The sequence below is a fragment of the Malaclemys terrapin genome, chromosome 7 (genome assembly GCF_027887155.1).
Source record: "Malaclemys terrapin pileata isolate rMalTer1 chromosome 7, rMalTer1.hap1, whole genome shotgun sequence".
Taxonomy (NCBI): Eukaryota; Metazoa; Chordata; order Testudines; family Emydidae; genus Malaclemys; species Malaclemys terrapin.
Window position 1 is genome coordinate 30,080,223 of NC_071511.1, and position 22,753 is coordinate 30,102,975.

The window sequence follows — 22,753 nt, forward strand, 5'->3', positions numbered from 1 at the left end:
GGGCCCTAGGATAAGTGGGTAATTTCAGCCTGGCAATAAGCACCGCTGCAGAGTCCTCATCCCTCCCCACTTCAATCAGAAATAAACACGCCGTTCTCTGGGGAACCCAGCCACTGGAACAGAGCGAGGCTACCACTATCTATGCCATGGGAAGGGGGTACTGAGTTCTTTGGGGCCCTCTTAGCGGTTTTACAGTAATACCTAACTGAGATCCCCATTGTGCCAGATGCTGCACAGACCCTGGCCAAGATCAGGGCCCCATTGTGCCAGGCGCAGCCCAGACACACAAGAGCAGCCCTGCCCTGAAGCCAGCAGCTGATCATACTCCGCTTAATCCTCTCCCTCACAAAGGTGAGGATGGAACACAGGCCCCATGACAAGGGCATCTCCCCCAGCAATGGCTGGGAAGGAGGTCCCACGCTCTGCCCTCCACATGGTTATGATCAGCAGCAGGGCAGAGGAGGTTGCAGGGGACCCAGGTGTCTGGCATAAGCTCCCCTGACCCCTGAAGGACTGTGGGGTAATCCTCACACTGCAATACCAAGAACCCCACCCCCCCAGCAATAGGTTTAAAGGTGAATCCCACTGAAGGGCAGCAGAGATAACCTCGTCTCAGCTGAGATGCAGGGTGCCAGGTGGCAAGCGCCGACTGCTCCCTCATGGATAGAGCCCTGCCAAATTCACAATCCATTTTGGTCAATTTCATGGTTATAGGATTTTTAAAATAGTAAATTTCATGATTTCAGCTATTTAAATATGAAATTTCACGGTGATCCCTCTCCCAGAGCTGAGGACTGAACCCAGGAGTCCTGACTCCCAGCCCCCATTTCTAACCCCTAGATTCCCCTCCCAAAGCAGAGGACAGAATCCATAAGCCCTCACTCCTGCCCCCCCAGCTCCAGCATCTAGACTCCCCTTCTCCTCCCAGCTGCAGGAATTTAGAACACAGATGTTCTGGCTCCCAGACCCTGCTCCCCACTCTAACCCACTAGACCCCACTCCCTTCCCAGAGCAGGGGACAAAATCAAGAAGGGGTGGGTGGGTGGGGGGTGTGTGTGTGTGTGTGAGAGAGATCCAGGTGACGCGAGGACAGAAGACGTGGCTGTTGTGTCTGCCCGTCTCTCGCAGATGCACCAGCCGCTCGGGCGACGCATGTGAGCAGGGGACATGTCGAGGAACATGACTAACCGTAGCATCGCTGAGTCCCGCTGAACAGATGCTGCGCTGCAGTGGCAAACGCTGAGACGGCGCTTGGAAAACAAGGGAGGAGTGGCCAGCGTGCCAGACTAAGAGTCAGGACACCTGGCTTCTATCGCCAGCTCTGGGGGGCAAGAGGGGTCTAGTGGTAAGAGCAGGAGATCAGGCTGGGTGTCAGGCCCCCAGGTTCTTTTTCTTCCATTCCCTGGACTGTTTAAGACCCAGGCGATGAATTACAGATACAAAATCTGCCTGGCCTTGTCACAGCCCTGGGGGTGACCTTGGGCTAGACTGACAGGACCGGGACCTTCTCCTAGGACTTCAGAGAGAGAGCATCTCTGATCCAACCCATGCTTGCTAATTAAACAGGGAGCCAGCAAGCTGTGGCAGCTGGGAGTTCAAGGGGAGCTGAGGGTGGGGAAAATCCTTGAATGGAGCAACCAGGGGGGGGTCAGTGCAAGGCCAGGAATTAAATAACACAGACCAGAGAATATGGATTAACTGTGCACTTCAATCTTCGCAGGGCAGGGGGGAGCGGGCGCCAGACAGCCGTAAAGAGGATAATGAAGCATGGAGCTCATTAAAGATGTTTTAACTGTTCGGCGGCTCCTGAATTTTAAGAGGCATGGACAGCAATGATATTTTTCCCCCTTAAAGAGGTAGTGTGGCTGGGAAGCAGGACTTCTGGGTTCTATTCTTGGCTAAGGGAGGGGAGCGGGGTCTAGTGGGCTAGAGTGAGCAGTGTAGGAGGGCAGGACACCTGGGTTCTATTTCCAGTTCTGCTACTTACTTACTGCAAGTCCCCGCCCCGCTGCTTGCCTCAGTTTACCTGCCCACCCTTTGTCAATTTAGACTGTGAGCTCTCGGGGGCAGAGACTTTCTCTCACTGTGTCTGTGCAGCACCTGGCACTATGGGAGCCCCAATCTCAGTCAGGGTCTGTGCAGTACCTGGCCCAAAGGGAACCTCTATCTCCGTCAGGGCCCCATGGCGGTACCAGAAATTTATTATAACGCTGTGAATCCCAGCTCACTCTGCTGTCTTGAGTAGGTGGGGCTTATTTTGTGGGAGGAGCATGGTCCCACACCCCTGTGCCAGCACAGACGGCTGGGCGAAGACCCTGGTAAGTGCGGTCAACGTCTGGTTTACAACCATGCTTCACAACCTGCCTCCTCCCAGTCTGAACACTGGAATCACTTCCCCCCACCGTGCGGTTATTTTCCGATGTGCCGGGGTCACACGCCAATGCTCGGGGGCCGTGCCAAGCTAACTGTTCTTACTGCCCTGCGCTACCAATGCCACTCCCACCCCCAGTGATGTAAACGCAGTGTAAAAAGAGCACCTTAATCTGCTCCCTGCTGGCGCTGGCTCACATCGGACTGGGGAGGTTTTTCTACCCCTGCTGTGGCTGAAGATCAGACAGGGAGCATCTGGGGAAGGGAGAGCCCCAGATGAACATGGCTCATGCATCACAGGAGTTCCTGGCTAAGAAAGACATTGGGCTAGTGACACAGGCATTGGACTAGGAGCTGGCTTCTACTCCTGGCTCTGCCACTGACCTACTGTGTGACCTTGGGAAAGTCCCTTCCCTGCTCTGTGCCTTTGTTTTCCCACCCCCCTTTTGTCTATGGTGAGACTCCGGACTCCAGAGTTCTATACCCAGTTTTGGGACCGGAGCAGAGATTGGTAGTTATAGAAAAAGAGGCTGAGAATCAGGACTCCTGGGTTCTATGCCTGGCTCTGGGAGAGGAGTGTGACTAGAACCCAGGAGTCCTGACTCCCACCTCTGCTTCTCTAACCACTAGACCCCACTCCCCACCTACAGCTGGGAACAGAACCCAGGAGTCCTGACTCCCACCTCTGCTTCTCTAACCACTAGACCCCACTCCCCACCTACAGCTGGGAACAGAACCCAGGAGTCCTGACTCCTAGCCCAGTGCTCTAACAGTGGAGATCAGCAGCATCCTACTTCCCTCTATTTTAAATTAGCACCAGGATTTGACTCCTCCACCCCACCCCGAGACATGAGCAACACCCCAATCGTCTGTTGATTCCTATAAAGAGATGCTCCACATGGAAATGCATCTGTGTTTCCTGTAGCTTAAATTACCTGCTAACGAACTTGAGGGGAAATAATCTCTTAATTATCTATTTAAGAAAAAATGTAGTACAGGCAGCCTAATCAAATATCATTTTGATCATTAAATGAAAGCACATTACGAGGCGATTGAGTGGGTTTAAGAGCGGGAACAGCAAGGCTGGAGCTTCCTGCGCATCAGCAGCTGGAGAAAAGACAGGGTAGCGACATGCAGAATAGACATTAGATAAGGCTGCCAGCAGGGCCGGCTCTGGCTTTTTTGCTGCCCAAAGCAAAAAACGCCTGTCCGGCCAGAGCAGCATGGGGCGGGGGGGGAGGGAGGTGAGGAGGAAAACAAACCTGCCCCTGGCCAGAGCCGCGAAGGGGGAGGGGGGAGAACAAACTGGCTGGAGCAGCAAAGGGGGGGGAACAAACCTGCCCCCGGCCGGAGCGGCGGGCTTGGAGGACGACAAACTGGCCCGCCTGCCGGAGCGGCGAAAGAAAGAAAAAATAAAAACAAACAAACAAAAAAATACCTGCGGGGCAGTGGGAGCGTGGGTGCAGGGGGACTCCCGGCCCTGCAGACCCCGGGCAGTGAAGTACACACCCCGGCTGGGGGGGGCGGCCACGGCTTCCTTAAGCGGGGCGCTTGCCATGCGGCCTCTCCCGCTGCGCCGCCTGCTGGGAGGGCTCCGTGCCGCTCCGGTCGGCAGGCAGGGAAGGACGCGGGCTGCCCTACCGGGCTTGCTGCAGGGCGCTCCCCTCCTCCGCCCCCTACAGGGTGGCGGGAGCAGCAAATCAAAAAGAAAAAACCTGCAGGGGCGGCCAAAGCGCAAAACAAACAAACAACAACAACAAAAAAAAGAATTAGATGGAATGCCGCCCTTTGAAATCTGCCGCCCCAAGCACGAGCTTGCTCGGCTGGTGCCTGGAGCCGGCCCTAGCTGCCAGGCTGGCAGTCAGAACACCTGGGTCCTATCTCCACTTCTGAGAGGGGTGTGGGGGCTAGTGGTTAGAGCAACGGGGCAGCTAGGAGCCTGTATTCCTGGATTCTCTTCCAACTGGGCCACCAACTTACTGGGTGAACTTGACCGAGCCCCTTTACCTCAGTTTCTGCTTCCACGCTCTCTTTACACTGTGAGCTCTGTAGAACAGGGACTGTCACTCAGGGTGTGTCTGTGTGGCACCCAGCCCAGCGGGGCCCCCAATCACACTCAGGGTCTGTGTGGCACCCACCAAGACAGGGCCCCTGATTGCAGTCAGGGTCTGTGCAGCACCTGGCACGATGGGGCCCCCGATCTTAGTCAGGGCCTCTGGGAGCTTCCATAACCCCACCAATACTGGAGTTGCAGGAGACAAATTTAGGTCTTTGTGATGTCGGTCCTTTCCTGCCTTAGGTGGCGGGCACATGAGGCCATGCACCATCCCCCGCAGTTTGCAGCAGCACCAGGAATGCCGGGTTGCACTCCCAGAAGCCCTTGCACCCGAGACTGCATACCCAGCTGGTGGGACAGCCATCCCTGCACTGCACACGCATGGATCAGACCCAGGAGCCTCCTGATTCAGGGAGCCTGCTCCCAAGCTCCCTATTATTTCAGGTAGAAAGGCTGGGGGAGGGATGTATTCAAATGAGATGATGTATGTTCAAATATGCAAATCAGGGCACTGTCTTATTTGCACAGAGCACCCAGCTCTGCACCCTAATGGGGCATGGTGGCTGTGCTAGCCCACAGTGAAGGCGCAGTGAAGTGGCTGAGCAATGAAGCCAAGGCGACGTGAAAGCAGCTGGGGTTTGAAGGGGATCTGGGAACGTAAAGGAGATTGATCAATGGCCCCGCTCTGTGGCTGGCATCTCATCTGCTCCCTCTGATGTCTCTTTCCAGAGGAATCCCCCACTGAACCTGCTGCTCTGCAGACACTGCCAGAGACACCTCAGTGTTGGGCTGGGTTGGCTCCGGATGCAAATGTAGCAATGTAGACACTGTTCCTGGCCCGGCTTTGTATGATCGGGGCCCCCTATTGTGCTGGGTGCTGCACAGACACGACACAGATCATGGCGTCATTGGGCTGGGTGCCGCACAGATCCCTGGATGAGGCTGAAGGAAGGGAAGTGCTATTATCTCGGTTTTACAGAGCCCCAGACAAAGTGAGCGGCCCAGGGAGTCCATGGCAGAGCTGGAAACTGAACCAATCTCCCAAATCCTAGGTTAATAATCTAACCACTGGGACATGCCTCCTCTCTGTGAAAGAAGGGCCATAGGAATACATAGATTCAGGCACAATGGAGACACAATCTAGACAGGTTGAATGAATGTAGCACTCAGGACTCCTGGGTTCTATTTCCCACTCTACCATTGCCCTTGGCCAAGTCCCTTCCCCTCTCTGTGCCTCAGTTCCCCACCCCTTCTTAGTTAAATTAGCCTGTAAGCAATTTGGGGCAGGGATTGTATCTGTATCTGGGGCCCATGGCTGGCGCAACCCATTAGGTGACCTAGGCGGTCGCCTAGGGCGCTAACATTTGGGGGGCGGCAACCACGGCGGCCGGATCTTCGGCCACCCTGGTCATCGGCAGTATTTCGGGGGCGGGACCTTCCGCCACCTAGGGCGGCAAAAAAGCTGGCGGCGCTCCTGCTGGGGCCCCACTCCCGGGCCGGGTCTGCACAGCGTCAGGTGCAATGGAGGCCCTGCTCCCAGTCAGGGTCTGTGCAGCAGCAGGCACCTTGGGGATCCCAATCTTGGCCAGGACAGGCATACACAGTTGCTTTATTGACCGGGGAAGCAGAGAGGAAAAAGGCTGGCTCTACCGGGGAAGGAAACTTGAAATCCTTCTCGCTGACTAGCAAGGAGGGATGAGGCTGAACTAGAAGGAACTGGCTGAAAAGCTAAATACGATGAGGAGTAAATAGAAGCCTGTTTTCAGAGCCCTGATCGTGAAGGAGTCTGAGAGGCAAAAGGAAATCAGGGTGAGCAGCCTCGCGGGCTTTAATCAAGCCGCAAAGAAGAATCCATCAGCCAGGAAAGGCAGTTCTCAGCCGATTCCGCCAAGCGTGCTCTGTGCCCAGGGCAATGACGCCACACAGGACAGGGGCTGCTCAGTGCTCTGTCTGGTAGTTCCGAGGCCTCGTCTGAGATTGTAGCTGTGCTGTGCGGGGCACAGTGAAAGCCCTTGTAGCCTCCACTGGCTACACCCTGATCACCGTCGAGCGCCCAGCACAATGGGGGCCCTGATCTTGATTCATGTCTGTGCAGCACCTGGCACAATAGGGCCCCTAATTCCCCTCAGAGTCTGTGCAGTGCCCATTATTGGCAGGTGCCTTTAGTGCTCTTAGCAACCTCAATCCACCGCGTTCCAAGTGGCTCCGTTAGTTTGTTGTGGCCATAACAACCAGGAGCTCGTTTACAGAACAGGAGCATCAACTCGTAAGTCCTGATTCCCAGCCTGTTATTTTATCCTGTCATTTGCGATTCATTGTCCCTGAAGGAAAATAACCCAGCAGGGCTTTGGATGTTGCTCAGATGCATCACTCCCAGGCAGAGATGCATGGAACCCACAGACTGTGTGCATCTGCTGGGCAAACACTGCCCCCTAGTGCCAGGCATCTTGCCGAGCGACTGCATCTGCACCTATGAGGCAGGAGGCACCCAGATAGCTATGCCAAGGAGGGAGTGGGGGCACATGCCGGGAGGCTTGGAAGCTCCAGTGGCCCACTAGGGACATTTGCTGCCTACTTCAATTAGATGGGAGAGGGGAGAGCGCAAACAGGAAATGACACTTGGGATCTTGATGAGATGCAGAATAACAGGGAAAAATCTGCTTTTTTATGTCTTCTAGCCAGTAGACCCCACACCCCTCATCACCTGAGCTGGGAATAGACCCCATGAGTCCTGACTCCCAGCCCCACTGCTCTAACCACTAGACCCCGCATCCGTCACCACTTGAGCTGGGAATAGATCCCACGAGTCCTGACTCCCAGCCCCACTGCTCTAACCACTAGACCCCACTCCCCTCACCACCTGAGCTGAGAACAGACCCCATGAGTCCTGACTCCCAGTCCCACTGCTCTAACCACTAGACCCCGCATCTGTCACAACCTGAGCTGGGAATAGACCCCACCAGTCCTGACTCCCAGCCTGCCGAACTCGTGGCTTAAAGCAGATCATGGATTGGTTGTCACGAGGTTGCCAAGGAGTCTTGTGCAGGTCCAGATGCCAACAAAGAGCGGGTGTCTGGAGGGGGAGACAATTAAACCCAGCAGCAGCTCCGCCGCTGGCTTTGTCTTTCCATAATAAGAGATGGAGGTGGCACTGGTAATTTCAGGAGTGAGGCTTATACTTATGCTCTCTTGGTGCATTTCATGGCTGCCTGTCTTCCAAAGTCATGTGGCAGGACTGTAAATCCCGAAGGGGACATTCTTACCCTGTTTCCCCGAAAATAAGACAGTGTCTTATATTAATTTTTGCTCCCAAAGATGCGCTAGGTCTTATTTTCAGGGGATGTCTTATTTTTCAGAAATGAAAAATGCCTTATTATCGGTGGATGCCTTATTATCGGGGAGGTCTTATTATCGGGGGGATGCCTTATATTACAACGAGAGGCAAAACTGTAAGTAGGCCTTATTTTCGGAGGATGTCTTATTTTCGGGGAAACAGGGTATCAGCCACGAGATCCCTCTCCCCTCCCAGACTTGGGAATAAGACCCAGGAGTCCTGACTCCCAGCCCCCCTGCTCTGACAATTAGACCCTACTTCCCTCCCAGAGATGGAGATAGAAGCCAGGAATCCTGACTCCCAGCCACCCTTGCTCTACCCATAAGATTCCATCACCCACCAGAGCTGGGATAGAAACCAGGCCCCACCCCCCTATTTTAACTACTAGACCCCACTGCCTTCCCAGAGTCAGGAATAGAAGGAGTTCTGGCTGTCCATGAATGTTTCATACTGGGGGTGTCGATTTCAACAGCTGCTGCCCCAACTTGTCACACCGTCAGCAAGTGGGAGGTGCACTGAGTTCGTTAGGAAGTCTAGTAATTACTCACTTCACAGAGGAACAATGGGGACTCAGTGCAGAGGGGGAAGGGACATGCTTAGACAACAGCTGCTAAATGTCACCACTCAGAGCCGGCTGTCACAACGCTCGGCAGTAACAGCACAAATCACTTCTCCCAGTGCTGGAACCCTGGGCTCCTTCTGCCAGCCCACGTTCCCAAAAAACAAAGCAGAGCTAAGGGTAGAACCCAGGAGTCCTGTCTCCTGAGCCCCACCCCCCACTCTAACCATTAGCTCCCACTCCCTCCCAGAGCTGGGAATAAAACCAGCCCCTCTGTTCCAACCATTAAACCCCACTCCCCTCCCAGAGCTGGGACTAGAACCCAGGAGTCCGGACTCTCAGCCCCCCCCTGCTCTAATCACTAGATCCCACTCCCCTCCCAGAGCTGGGGCTAGAACCCAGGAGTCCTGACTCCCAGACTTTCTGCACACCCCTCTCCCCAGCCAGATTCTACCAAAGTTGAGCATGTGTCACATCACTAGAGGTGGCCTGGAATTTTTCGGGAACCAGAATTTCCATTTTATGGGGAATTCCGCAATTTATTTATTTGTTCGTTCGGAGGCGAATTTTCAAAATTTCCCGCAGAACGAAAATCCTGGAACCTTTGGACTTGAGGCCATCAAATCAATCTATTTCCATTTTATCGTTTCATTTCGTTTTTGGTCTTAGATGATATCAAAATATGAAATAGTATATATTAGGCATTATTAAATGTAATATATATCTGACATAATATAAAATATAATATGCATAAATATAATTTTAAAATTAGCACTAAATTAGAATTAAATCCTAAATTAAAAATAAAAATTAAATACAATATTTTTATATAATAGTAAAGTCCAAAAAAACAGGCAGTGTTGCCTAGTGGCTAAAGCACTGGCTTGGGACTCAGGACTTGTAGGTTCTATGCCCAGCTCTGCCACGGGACTGCTGAGTGACCTTGAGCCGGTCTTGTCCCCTCCCCGTGCCTCAGTTTCCCCATCTGTAAAATGGAGATAATGCTACTGGCCTCCTTTGTAAAGCGCTTTGTGATCACGGGATTAAAAGCTGTAGTGAAGAGCTGGGGGTTGTTGTTGTTGTTAGTATAAACCAAATACATTGAAATATCAAAATGATAAAAATTGAACCCAAGTGCTAAGATTTCGCTGAAACTTACAGCTTGCTGCAAAACCTGTTGATTTCAGCTAAACTGTATTTTCCAATGGAAAACTGTCCCATACAAAATTTTTCAAGCAACTGGGGGAAAAGGGACCATGATTGGTTCAACAGTCCTCCTGCATTGCTATGAGCACCTGGCATCTTCTGTTCACCAGACTGATTCGCCTGGATTTTGTTCAGGGTTTGTACAGAGCCTAGCGTCATGGGTCCTGCTCCAGGCCTTAACACTTTCCCTTTCTAGCTTTTTGACAAAACGCCAGAAGAGTTCAACAGAAACTGCCTCAGGTGCTCACTGGACCATTAATGTTGATTTTCAATAAGTCTTGGAACAGTGGGGAAGTTCCAGAAGACTGGAAGAAAGCTAATGTTGTGCCAATATATAAAAAGGGTAAATGGGATGACCCAGGTAATTATAAACCTGTCAGTCTGACATCGATCCTGGGCAAGATAATGGAGCTGATACGAGACTCGATTAATAAAGAATTAAAGGACGGGGATGTAACTAATGCCATTCAATGGGAGTTTATCGAAAACAGATCCTGTCAAACAAATTATATATTTTTATGATGAAATTACAAGTTTCCTTAATAAAGGTAAGAGTGTTGATGTAATACACTTAGACTTCTGTAAGGCATTTGACTTGGGACCGTACAACATTGTGATTAAAAAACTACGAAGATATCACATGAACATGGCCCACATTAAATGGATTAATAGCTGGCTAACTGATTGGAATCAAAATGTAATTGTAAACAGGGAACTGTCATCAAACAGGAGTGTTCCTCGTGGAGTCCCACAGGGATCGGTTCTTGGCCCTACGCTATTTACCATTTTTATTGATAACCTGGAAGAAAACAAAATCATCACTGACCAAGTTTGCAGATGACACAAAAATGGCGGGGAGTCGTTGTGACGAAGTGGGACTGTTCTTAATGTTTTCTCTGAATACTGTGTGGGTGCCTCGGTTTCCCCTAGGCATTTCTTAAGTCTCTAGGTGGAAGGATAAAGGCCAGTGTGCATAAATCACTAACATTCTGTCTCCCTGGCAACAAATGGCCAGGGCCCTTCCCCCCCTTGCAAGGAAATAGCTAAAGGTGAACAAAGAGATCAGGTGACCTCCTGACCCGGGAAAGAGACAAAGCCCAGAGAAGGAGGGGCTGGAGGGGGTTTCAGTTGGGTGCTCGCTGGGAAAGGGGAAGGAAGTGCAGCCGGGGGTGTCTGGCTCTCTAAACCCCAGAATGGACCTGGCCGAGCGGTCCCGTTCGCCACTGTACCTATAAGCTCTGTTTTAGACCGTGTTCCTGTCATCTAATAAACCTCTGTTTTACTGTCTGGCTAAGAGTCACGTCTAATTGCAAAGTGGGGGTGCAGAACCCTCTGGCTTCCCCAGGACCCCGCCTGGGCGGACTCATTGTGAAAAACGCACGGAGGGGCATATGCTAAATGCTCCAAGGTCAAATCCAGGAGGTAAAGCCGTGAAAGCTTCTTGCCCTAAAGACGGTCTGCTCAAAGGAAAAGAAGGCTCCCCAAAGTCCTGACTGGCTTTGTGGGGAGCTGTTCCAAAGCATCGCCCGGGAACTCCGTGACAGTGGTAAATAAGAAAGAATGCAGGTCACCGATACAGAGGGATCTGGATCACTTGGTAAGCCAGGCACAAGCAAACAATATGCGTTTTAATATGGCTAAATGTCCATGTATACATCTAGGAACAAAGAATGTAGGCCATACGTACACTCTATCCTGGGAAGCAGTGACTGCAAAAGATTTGGGGGTCGTGATGGAGAATCAGCTGAACATGAGCTCCCAGTGCGACGCTGTGGCCATAAGAGCTAATGAGATCCTTGGATGCATAAGCAGGGCAATCTCGAGCAGGATTAGAGAGGTTATTTTGCCTCTGTATTTGGCCCTGGTGCAAAGTCTGCTGGAATCCTGTGTCCAGTTTGGGTATCCACAACTCCAGGAGGATGTGGATAAATCGGAGAGGGCCCAGAGAAGAGCCATGAGAATGATTAAAGGATTAGAGAACATGCCTCACAGTGAGAGACTCAAAGAACTCAAGCTATTTAGCTAACAAAGAAACGCTTGAGGGATGACTTGACCCCAGGCTGTAAGTACTCCCATGGGGAACAGAGATTAGACAATGGGTTCCTCAGTCTACAGCCGAAGGTCTAACACAACCCAAAGGCTGGAAGTTGAAGCTAGACAAATTCAGACTGGAAATAAAGTGTCAATTTTTAACAGAGCCATTATTCATTAGGAAAACTTATCAAGGGCTGGGGTACATTTTCCATCACTGACAATTTTTAAATCAAGATTGGATGTTTTTCCAAAAAAAAAAAAAAAAAAGATCTGCTCTAGGAATTCTTTTGGGGCAGGTCTCTGGCCTGTATTCTCTACAGGAGGTCAGACTATGATCACAATGTTCCCTGATAGCCTTGGAATCTGTGACTTTATGAAATGTTCATTTTGGACAAAAAGGACATTTTGTGCTGAAAACATGTTATGATTCAAAATTTCATCCTGATCTTTTATCTCTTTTGTGATGACACCTGCCTGAGTCTGCAGAGAGCCTGAGCTGAACACCCTGAGAAGGAGAAAGTGGTTCTGGGCATCCCAAGGGGTGTTTACCCCAACCCCATTGTCTGGATGGTACTGATCTTAACTCCCAGTTTCCCTTGCTGCAGTCTGGATGCCATCCATCACGACTGCCAGGACAGAATCTGCAAGATGCCCTTGCCCCATCTCATGCTGCTTGTTGGGACAAAAACCCTAGCCTTGCAGAAATTTGAATATGGTTCACCACCATGAAGATGAAGCCTCAACCTGCTCCTGTCTCCTCTTAGACACAAGGCACCCTCAACCTCAACACACCCTATCCAGCTGCTGAAATCTGCCCCTTGCTTTAACTCCTAGGCTCTACTCCCCTTCCTGATCCAGGAATAAAACCTGGGGGTCCAGGCTCCCTGCCCCCCATTGCTAACTACTAGACTCCATTCCCCTCCCAGAGCTAAGGAGAGAACCCTGGAGTCCTGACTCTTCGCCCCTTCTACTCTAACCCATTAGACCCCACTCCCCTCCTACAGCTGGGAATAGAACCCAGGAGTCCTGATGCTTGGATAAAGTTCACATTTAACACACACACACACACACACACACACACACACACACACACACTGGGAAGTCCAAACTGTGCACACACACATATGTTGGTACACATGCACAAAGGGAAATCCAAACTACACACACACTCACACCAGCCTCATTATCTCCAGCAGGGGGCAACATCTCACACATGAGCACACACTCCGAGCTCACTGCTCTGCTGGGGGCAGCTGACAGATTCCATTACCCCAGTTCCCCGCTGCAGTTAGTCTGGCTCAGAGCTGCAGTGACGCTTTACTAAACTGCAGAGCCTAGGAGCATCCTAGTGGGGTTCTCAACGGACATTCAAGAGGTGTGTTCCCATACAGCAGAGCCAATGGATTTAAGTTTCTACATTCCACCACCACCTCCTGCAGGAGGAAATCAGAGCTGTAGTGTTACTATATGTATTATGGTAGCATGTGGAGACCCTTGACATTGGGCTAGTCCCTTCCCCACTCACTGCCTCAGTTTCCCCTCCTTATTTTACTATTTAGACTGCGAGCTCTTTGGGGCAGGAGCTGTCACTCTGTGTCTGCTCAGTGCCTGGCACTAAGGAGCCCCTGATATCAGCCAGTGTCTGTGCAGCACTCAGCACAGCGGTGACCCCTATCCCAGTCCGGGTCTGTGCAGCGCCTGACACAATGGGGTCCTGAGCTCAGTCAGGTCCTCTAGACGCCACCGTAATACACCTAATAATGAAGAGGATTCCTGGCCACACACCATAGCCATGCAGGATGCAATCAGGCTGGCAAGTTGAGCCATCAAGTCCCCACAACCAAAATCAGGTGCTCTGGGAATGAACACCAGCTAATTAAGACATACAGCGGGCCCCGGCTCTGTCAAGATCCATCATTCTTAATGCCTATCGGATTCAGCTACTCCTTCTCCAGTGCATCTGCAAAGGACTCGGCTACCAAACAGTGGGTGACAGAGATGGACAGATAGGCCCCAACCCATAATGTGGGCTCCCGAACTCAGAGAGCTGTCAGCATGGGCCGGTTCGAGACTACTGGACAAGGGCACTGAGCTGGGGGTCAGGGTTCTTGTTATTTACCATTTGAATTGCAGCAGTGCCTAGGAGCCCTAATCATGAACCAACACCCCAGTGTGCTAAATGCACAGAACAAAAAGAGGATTTCTGCCTCCCAGCCTAAGGATAAGGCAAGAGACAAGAGATGGATGGAACCAGATGGGCAAGTACAAGTAAGCAGTGAGACAGTCCTGGGCAGCGTGATGGGCCGCGGGCTCAGCACACCAACAGCCTAACCACTGGCACGTTTTTTGTAGGCATCACAGCAAAGGAGAGTTTTGAGGAGGGCTCTGAAGGTGGATAACGAGGTAGATTTGCAGACTCCTGGATTCTATTCCCGGCTGAGTGGTGTCTAGTGGGTTAACGCAGAGGGAAGGCCTAGAAGTCAGGACTCCTAGGTTCTATCCCTAGTTCTGGGAGGAGAGTGGGGTCTAGTGGTCAGAGCAAGGGGGTGGGGAATCAGGACTATCCTCAGCTCTGACAGTGACTTTGAGGGGAAACTGAGGCACAAAGAGGGGAAAAGTCCTGATGCCCAACCCCTTCTGCTCTAACCCCCGTGCCCCACTTCGCTCCCAGAGTTGAACCCAGAAGTGTTGGCTCCCAGCCCAATGTCCTAGTTACCAGATTACATGCCCTCCTGAAGAAAGCTAATGTTTTGAGATGGAAAGGAAACAATTTTGTACTTCAAAAAGGGTCAGTGGTGAAACAGATGATACCAGAAAGTTAACATAAGAACAGCCACACTGGGTCAGATCAAAGGTCCATCTAGCCCCGTATCCTGTCTTCTGACAGTGGCCAATGCCAGATGTCCCAGAGGGAATGAACAGAACAGGTAATCATCAAGTGATCATCCCCTGTCGCCCATTTCCAGCTTCTAACACTGCAAAGGCTCCTAATAAACAATTAAACCACAACCACCCTTCCCCTAGTCCCGACCCACAGCCCCGTGCTATCCCAGCCCTGGGCTCTGCACACACACACAGCTCTGCCAATACCCCTCTATCCCAACCTGCAATCCCCTGCTCTCCCAGCCCCAGGATCTCCAGGGTGACTCGTACCTGCTTGGCCAGTCTGACGGCATCATTGGTGAGTTTGGTACGGAGCTGGGAGTCGAGGTGAGCTGCCGGGGCAATCTCCACAACCTTTTGGTGCCGCCTCTGAATGGAGCAGTCCCGCTCGTAAAGGTGCACCACATTCCCATACTTGTCCCCTGCAGAGAAGGAAAGTCAATGGTGATCCCCTTCCAGGGATTGGGGACCCTGGATTACGTGTAGAAGAGCCTCCAGGCAGGCAACACCCAGCCAGTGTCCTCCAGCCGTGGGGCTGGATCAGAGACAGCGCCCCCTAGAGGGGAAAGACCCTGCGTCCCATTCCCTGCACCGAGTCAGCCAGTTCATCCTGGGCTGGATTGGGCAAGAAGAGGGATATTAGGGCTCACCCAGAATCTGGACCTCAATGTGTCTTGGCTTCTCGATGAACTTCTCCACAAAGAGAGCCCCGTTCCCAAAAGCAGACAGCGCCTCCGAGAATGCCCGGGTGTAATTCTCCTCCAGCTCCTGTAAGGGGCAGATAGGTGAGAGATTGACTCAGCAGTGTGGCCTACTGAATAGAGCATTTGACTAGGACTCAGGACTCCTGGGTTCTATTCTCAGCTCTAGGAGAGGACTGTGGTCTGGTAGGCTGGGCCGCTGGGGTATAAGTGGCTGGGAGTCTGGGTTCTATTCCCAGTTTTCCCACTGATTTACTGGTGATCTTTGGCAAATTATGAGATTGAGGTTCCCATTTTCCCTTGTGTTTCACAGAGACAGTCCCTGCCCTGAAAAGCTCAGAGTCTAAAAAGACAAAGGGTGGGAGGGGAAATAGAGGCACCAAAAAGAAGAGAGACCTGCCCAACTCCACACCAGAACCAGGGACAGAACCCAGGCATCCTGCCTCCCACTCCAGCACCCATGCTCCCAATATAAAGGGAACGTAAGGTCCCTTCAGTCTAGGGCAACCAGACAGCAAGTGTGAAAAATCGGAACAGGGTGTGGGGGGTAATAGGAGCCTATATAAGAAAAATATCAGGACTGTCCCTATAAAATCGGGACATCTGGTCACCCCAGTTCAGTCCCTGCTATCATCCACTTTGGAGCAAAGGGTAAAATTAGGACACCTCCCTCTCTACTGTGCTATAGAGTGAGTCCTCCAGGCAGTGTAGAGATGTCACACTTCCTGTACACTCTTCATGCAGCCTTGGGATTTCCTAGGGCTCGCTTCAGGCTGGGAGCAGAGACAAAGCAACCCAGTGCAGGGCTGGCACAGGCTGCAGCCTGAGCATAGCAGGAAGTTTTTATCATATTTCTGTATATAGTTTCCACTCTCAATAAAGGGTTTATCTTGAAACTGCACTAAGATACCGCATCTGTTTTCATCCCCCAGCTGACCTCTAGGAGGGGAAATTAAAGAGAGGTAGCTGTCCTCTGGCAAGGAGGTGCAGAGATGGCAGATGATACGTGGGAGACGGCTCTGGGGCCCAGTGGTTTGGCACAGGGACACAGGAAGCCAGCACTGTGACTGGGGGATTTTCACCTGGGATGCATAGGAGAAGGCTCTCGCGCCATCAACGGGCCAGCCAATCAGAGTAGCTGCACTTGCGCCAGCCACAGGAACAGAAGCCACTGACACACTCAGCCCCAGAAGCTGAGGCCAGGAAGCCAGAAGGGTATTAAGGGCAGGTGTGTCTTTGCTCTGGAATCAATGGTACCTCATAGCTGCGAACGACCCTCATGCCCCGTCCGCCTCCGCCATACGCAGCTTTGAAGATGATAGGGAAGCCATACTTGTTGGAGAACTCATGGGCCTCATTGAGAGATGATATTGGGGAGTCAGTGCCTGGCACCACAGGGACCCCTAGGAGAGAACAGATACAGCATGTCATTCCCAGCTCCGCCACTGACCTTGAGCAAATCCCGTCCTCCCTCAGTTTCCTCTTCCACCCTTTGTCTAATTGGAACATGAGCTTTTCAGGGCAGGGACTGCCTCTCGCTGTATGTCTGTACAGCACCTGGTACAACAGGGGCCCTGCTTTCAGGTGGGGTCAAAGCAGTGCCCACCATGACCGGGGTCCCGATCTCAGTCGAGGACTCTAGGCACTACTGTAATAAACTTAATGAGAGTGGCTTGCCTACACAGTGAGTCATGGGCAGAGCCATGTGAGATGCAGCACCTCCAGCAACACAGCGCCCCCTAGTGCCACTCAGGGGTCAGCCCTGCCTACAAGGAAATGCAGCCCATGCTGCTCCTCCCACCCCATGCCCTACAGCACAGCAGCCCCTAGCACCACACTGGGGCCAGCACTGGCTGCAAGGGGAGAGCGCCCCCTACCTGCAGTAATGGCAATGGCGCGGGCTTCCACCTTGTCACCCATCTTGCGTACCACCTCTGGGCTGGGGCCGATGAAGCGTACTCCAGCATCACTGCAAGCCTGGGCGAAGTCCGCGCGCTCAGACAGGAAGCCGTAGCCGGGGTGCACAGCATCCACTTCATTCTCCTAGGGACACAGACACAGGGGGAGAGGCATTAGAAAAATGGTGCGTTGGCTCTTTAAAACCCACAGGCCTTCAAGTGCCCAGCAGATAAGAGAAACTGAGGCATGGAGATGGGCCAGTCGAATGTCAGAGGCAGGAATAGAACCCAGGAGTCCTGGCACGCAGTTCCCTACGCTGTACCCTACCAGACCACATTCCCTTCCCAGAGTCAGGAACAGAACTCCCAGCCGAACCTCCAATCCAATCTAATTTGTAATTATTAATCATAATTAGGGCTGTCAATTAATAGCGGTTAACTCAAGCGATTAATGCAAAACAAATTAACTACATAAAAATAGTCACAATTAATCACAGTTTTAATCGCACTGTTAAACAATAGAACACCAATTGAAATTTATTATAAATATTTGTGGATGTTTTTCTACATTTTCAAATACACTGATTTCAATTACAACACAGAATACAAAGTGTACAGTGCTCACTTTATATTACAGCAGTGCCACGCAAACGCCTGTTCTCACTTTCAGGTGACATCGTAAATAAGAAGCAGGCAGCATTATGTCCCGTAAATCTAAACAAACTATTTGTCTTAGCGATTGGCTGAACAGAAGTAGGACGGAGTGGACTTGTAGGCTCCAAAGTTTTACATTGTTTATATGAATTATTAGTAATTAATCAACATACAACAATATAACTATTGTGTTATATAATAATTACATATACACCTCTACCTCGATAGAACGCTGTCCTCGGGAGCCAAAAAAAATCTTATCGCGTTATAGGTGAAACCGTGTTATATTGAACTTGCTTTGATCCGCCGGAGTGCGCAGCCCCGCCCCCCGGAGCGCTGCTTTACCACGTTATAGCCGAATTCACGTTATATCAGGTAGCGTTATATCAAGGTAGAGGTGTATATATATGTAAAAAAAAATCCTACATTTGTCAGTTGCACTTTCACCATAGAGATTGCACTACAGTACTTGTATGAGGTGAACTGAAATCTATGTCTTTTGTTTATCTTTTTTACAGTGCAAATATTTGTAATCCAAACTAATAATATAAAGTGAGCACTGTACACTTTGTATTCTGTGTTGTAACTGAAATCAATATATTTGAAAATGTAGAAAAACATCCACCAATATTTATAATAAATTTCAATTGGGAGTCTATTATTGTTTAACTGTGCGATTAAAACTACGATTAATCGTGACCTTTTTTAATATCCCCATTAATTGCAATTAATTTTTAATCGTGTGACAGTCCTAATATGATTGTTCACGATTACACTTAATATTAATTATTAATTGTAACCCCCCCCGCCCACGTTCCTCTCATACCTTGGCTACTTTGATGATGTCAGGAATGTGCAAATACGCCTGGACTGGGGGCAATCCCTTCCCAATGAGATAAGCCTCATCCGCCTTCTGTCTGTGCATGTGCCCTGTGTCCTGCTCGGAATAGACGGCCACCGTCCGGATCCCCAGCTCGGTGCAGGCTCGGAACACCCGGATGGCAATTTCCCCTGCAAATGCACACACCAAAGAGTGACCCACAGGGGTTTGTGCATGGAGGCAAAGGAGTGTAACCGGCTGCCTGAGTCTGCAGAGAGCCTGAGCCAATCACACTGCGAGTGGGGAGCTGCCCCAAGTGTGACTGGCATGTCAATGATGCCTGAGCTGATCGCTCCCAGGGGGTGGCTGACCCAGGGCATCTCAATGGAGTATTTGCTCCCACCCCCACTGCCCTGGAGGACAGTACCAACCCCACCCTAAGGAGACTCAGTGTAGGGCAGGAGGGGCTCAGCTCCCTGACCCAAGGCTGCTGGGATCAGTATGGAAGGGGGCCTGCTTCCAGCCTTGGTTCTCTGGGAGGGGACACCCTCTGCCCCTTTAGTGGGGGGTCATGATCATGGGACAGTATGGGGCCTTAGCATGGCAGCAGGGCCACAGAGGAGTTGCTGGGATCCACTGCTGGGAGGGGTGGCAGCAATGGGGGCAGGGTGCATCTCTTACCTCTGTTGGCCACCATGACTTTCTTGATGGGCTTGTACTCCACCCGCTGGGTGCTCTGGAAGGCGGCATGGATCAGGGAGAGGCGCTTGGCGCCCAGGAACCCGAGGCCCCCTCTCATGAAACACAGCTGCAGCATCTGGGGAGACACACGCAGGGGCGCAGGTCAGGGTGATGCAAAGGGCAGCACGTGTAGAGAACAGGTAACCCTCTGCAAAGGCTCCTGGACACCAGGGACAGCAGGGGCAGGGCTGGGAGAAGAACCCCCTGCTAGTGATTGGGGGTATGAATATACCAGAGAAAGGGCTCCCAGCAGCCAGACGTCTGCCCAACAGTGGCCTCCTGCAGCCAGATCCCCACCTAACCAGAGGCAAACGGGCTATTTGCAGCCGAGGAGATGATCTCACTGGGACTAGTGCCTTAGAGGTGAATGGATGTGAATTCTGCCCTAGGATGAATGGGTCTGAATTCAGAGTGACCCTCATGCTATTTCATCTCAATTATTGTGTGCGTTCCAGCCACGCCTACAGGACCCAACCAAAATCAGGGCCTCCACTGTGCCAGGCGCTGCACAACTGCGACCAAGTCCGGGACCCCGTCAGCGGCACAAATCCACAGATCAAGGACTCCCTTGTGCTGGGTGCTGCGCAGACCCTGACTGAGATCAGGCCCCCCGTAGTGCTGGGAGAAGAGTGGCCCCTGGTAGGAGAGAAGGGAGAATGGCGGGGTCGGGGGGCCACACAAGAGCCCTCAGCAGGTGGGAGCAGCTGCAGGGAGGACCTGAAATAGAAGCAGCTGGTTGGGTGGCACCCAGGGAGCATGGGGGAAATGGAGGGCAGCAATGCACCCGGCCCTTTCGTTCTCAACTTAAATAGCTGCAAAGGGCTCTTTGTGAACAGCCCGAGGAACCTGTCTGCAGCTAGCACGCGCCTTGCGGTTAAACAGGGAAGTGGTAAAAAAAAAAAAAAATCACCAGGCGTTTAGCAGCAGATTTATTTTTACAGCCAAGAATCAATCGCGCCTCCGACGCACGGGCCCAAAATTAGCTTTCAGGTGTCGTCAGGCTCTGGGCTGGCTTCTCCCCCCAGTCGGGTCCTTGGAAATGAGACAAGTGGAACAAAGAAGATGCTAACACAGCAAAGGCAAAGTGGCAGCTTGGTCTGGATAATATGGTCAGGGCTTGGGTGTGTGAGAGAGAACAGAGTGGAGGGGAATGGGAGCTGGGGCCTTTCCCCTTGAGAGGGCACCAGCTCCAATCTCGGTCCATGGCAGGGGACTGGCTGGCTATGGAGGGTGGGGACTGGGAAATAGGACATGGGGCCTTTCCCCTCTAGGGGGTACCGGCTTCGATCTGGCTCCAGGGTGGGGGAACTGGCTACAGAGACTGGCTAGGTGCTGTCCCTCTGTGACCCAAGCTCCCCACTCCCTGGAAGGGGATAGGCACTGATCCCCACTTCTCTGCAGCAACACGTAGGGCAAAGTGGTGCATTGTTATGAGCCTCTCCTTGGGAGGCAGGTTTTCCTGCCCTTGGATTGTTCTTGTGGCTCTTTCTCTGCAGTGGTTCGAAGTGCGCACCCCAGAGCTGGACGCAGTATCACAGTCACAGACGACACATACAGAGGTGATGCCACTTCCCTCTCCTGCTCGACCCCCCGCTGCTGATCCACCCCAGGATCTGCGATCTCAGCCATTGCATTGCAGCAGGAGCTCACGGTCATTTGGTTTAGAGAACCGAGTCCTTTCTGGAGCCTTGTGCCTGGAGGTACGCCCTTGCCTCAGGCTGTATTTGAGCACTCCTTGTTCAAATGAGCCTAGGTTCCCAGCAACCCAGCTCCCTTTGTGCAACGGACCCCTTCGCCATTGCTCTTCCCCCCTCTGACGAGCTTTGCGCCAACCGCAAACTTTACCAGGCACGGGGAGTGACTGTGTGAGCCCCCGCATCATGCCCGGAGCTTACAGCCATCAGGTGTCCCAGCATTGCAAACCCAGACATTCAAAAATCATGAGTAGGGCCCTACCAAATTCACGGCCATGAAAAACACGGACCGTGAAATCTGGACTCCTGTGTGAAATCTTGTCTCTTGGGTGCTTTTACCCTGTACTATACAGATTTCACGGGGGAGACCAGCGTTTCTCAAATTGGGGGTCCCGACCCAAAAGGGAGATGCGGGGGAGGGGGTCACAAGGTTATTTTAGGGGGGTCATGGTTTTGCCACCCTTATTTCTATGCTGCCTTCAGAGCTGGGCGGCTGGACAGTGGCGGCTGCTGACTGAGGGCCCACCTCTGCAGGCAGCAGAGCAGAAGTAAGGGTGGCAATACCATACCTGCCATCCTTACTTCTGCGCTGCTGCTGGCAATGGCTCTGCCTTCAGAGCTTGGCTCCCAGCCAGCAGCCGCCGCTCTCCAGCTGCCCAGCTCTGAAGGCAGCGCCGCCACCAGCACCAGCGCAGAAGTAAGGGTAGCAGTACCGCAATCCCCCCCTTCAATAACCTTGCGACCCCCGCCCCACAACTCCTTTTTGGGTCAGGATCCCATCAATTACAACACCATGAAATTTCTGATTTAAATAGATGAAATCATGACATTTACTATTTTTTAAATCCTATGACTGTGAAATCGACCAAAATGGACAGTGAATTTGGTAAGGCACTAATCATGAGTCAGGCCCCTCAAAATCTTGAGATCAGCTTAAAAAGCATGAGATTTTTTTTAAAAGAATAAATATCCGGTTATTTTTATTTAGCCTTCAGGGGTCCCATTTTCAATTTTTCTCCCTAAACCAAATGGACAGAAATTGTTTTGAAATGAAAAACTGACAGGCTCACATGCCTCCAGGATTTAAGAAAACACACCAAGAAGGTTACGGGTTGGCTTTATCACAGTCTATAAGTACCTACAGGAGAAACAGATATTTGATAACAGAGGGCTCTTCAGTCTAGCAAAGGTCTAACAAGATCCAATGGCTGGAATTTGAAGCTGGACAAATTTGGACAAGGAATAATAAGGTGCACTTTTCCCCCCGCCCCCAGTGAGGGCAATTAACCATTAGAACAATTTACCAGGGGATGTGGTGGATTCACCAACATTGGCCATTTTTAAATCAGCTTGTGAAGTTTTTCTAAGAACTCAGCTCTAGTTGAAATGGGAATTAATTCAGGACCGGCTATGGGTTGTTATGTAGGAAGTCTGACTAGCTGATCACAGTAGTCCCTTCTGGCCTAACAATCTCTGAAATATGGCCAGAGTTGGCAGTAGTATCATAACCACCATGATCCACAATCCATTTCAGAGTCACTGCTTTCCCCCATCAGGTAGCATTCCGCCAAGCCACACAGTGGGCCAGGAAACAGCTTCATCGTGGAGCAAACGGTGATGGAAATAATTTGTTAGCAAATCGCCTAATCTCCTGGAGGCAAAATAGCAAAAAGCGCCTTCTTTTCTCTAATTAAGTACAAAACACAGATAAAAAGAAAAGCCCAGCACTGGTTTCCTTTGGCTTCTTTGGGAGTCAGGAGGGTAGAAAGTGATTGCAAACGCCTCCAAATCTCTCTTAACAAG

The 22,753-nt window shown here is 51.4% G+C and overlaps 1 protein-coding gene across 6 annotated transcripts in view; it reads right to left on the minus strand.

Annotated features, from left to right (window-relative positions):
* PC (pyruvate carboxylase) overlaps positions 1–22,753 on the minus strand; it is a 261,745-nt gene that overhangs the window by 126,207 nt on the left and 112,785 nt on the right. For 4 of the 6 annotated variants that reach the window (XM_054033613.1, XM_054033614.1, XM_054033615.1 and 1 more), the window contains 6 exons: positions 19,197–19,332; positions 18,522–18,706; positions 17,021–17,186; positions 16,401–16,546; positions 15,093–15,210; positions 14,713–14,864 (listed from right to left, as the gene is read on the minus strand). In XM_054033613.1, the coding sequence (XP_053889588.1) occupies positions 14,713–14,864; positions 15,093–15,210; positions 16,401–16,546; positions 17,021–17,186; positions 18,522–18,706; positions 19,197–19,332 (903 nt within the window). Of the gene's footprint in view, positions 1–14,712; positions 14,865–15,092; positions 15,211–16,400; positions 16,547–17,020; positions 17,187–18,521; positions 18,707–19,196; positions 19,333–20,166; positions 20,289–22,753 lie in introns of all 6 variants that reach the window. The other 2 variants (XM_054033617.1, XM_054033618.1) reach the window with 1 other exon arrangement.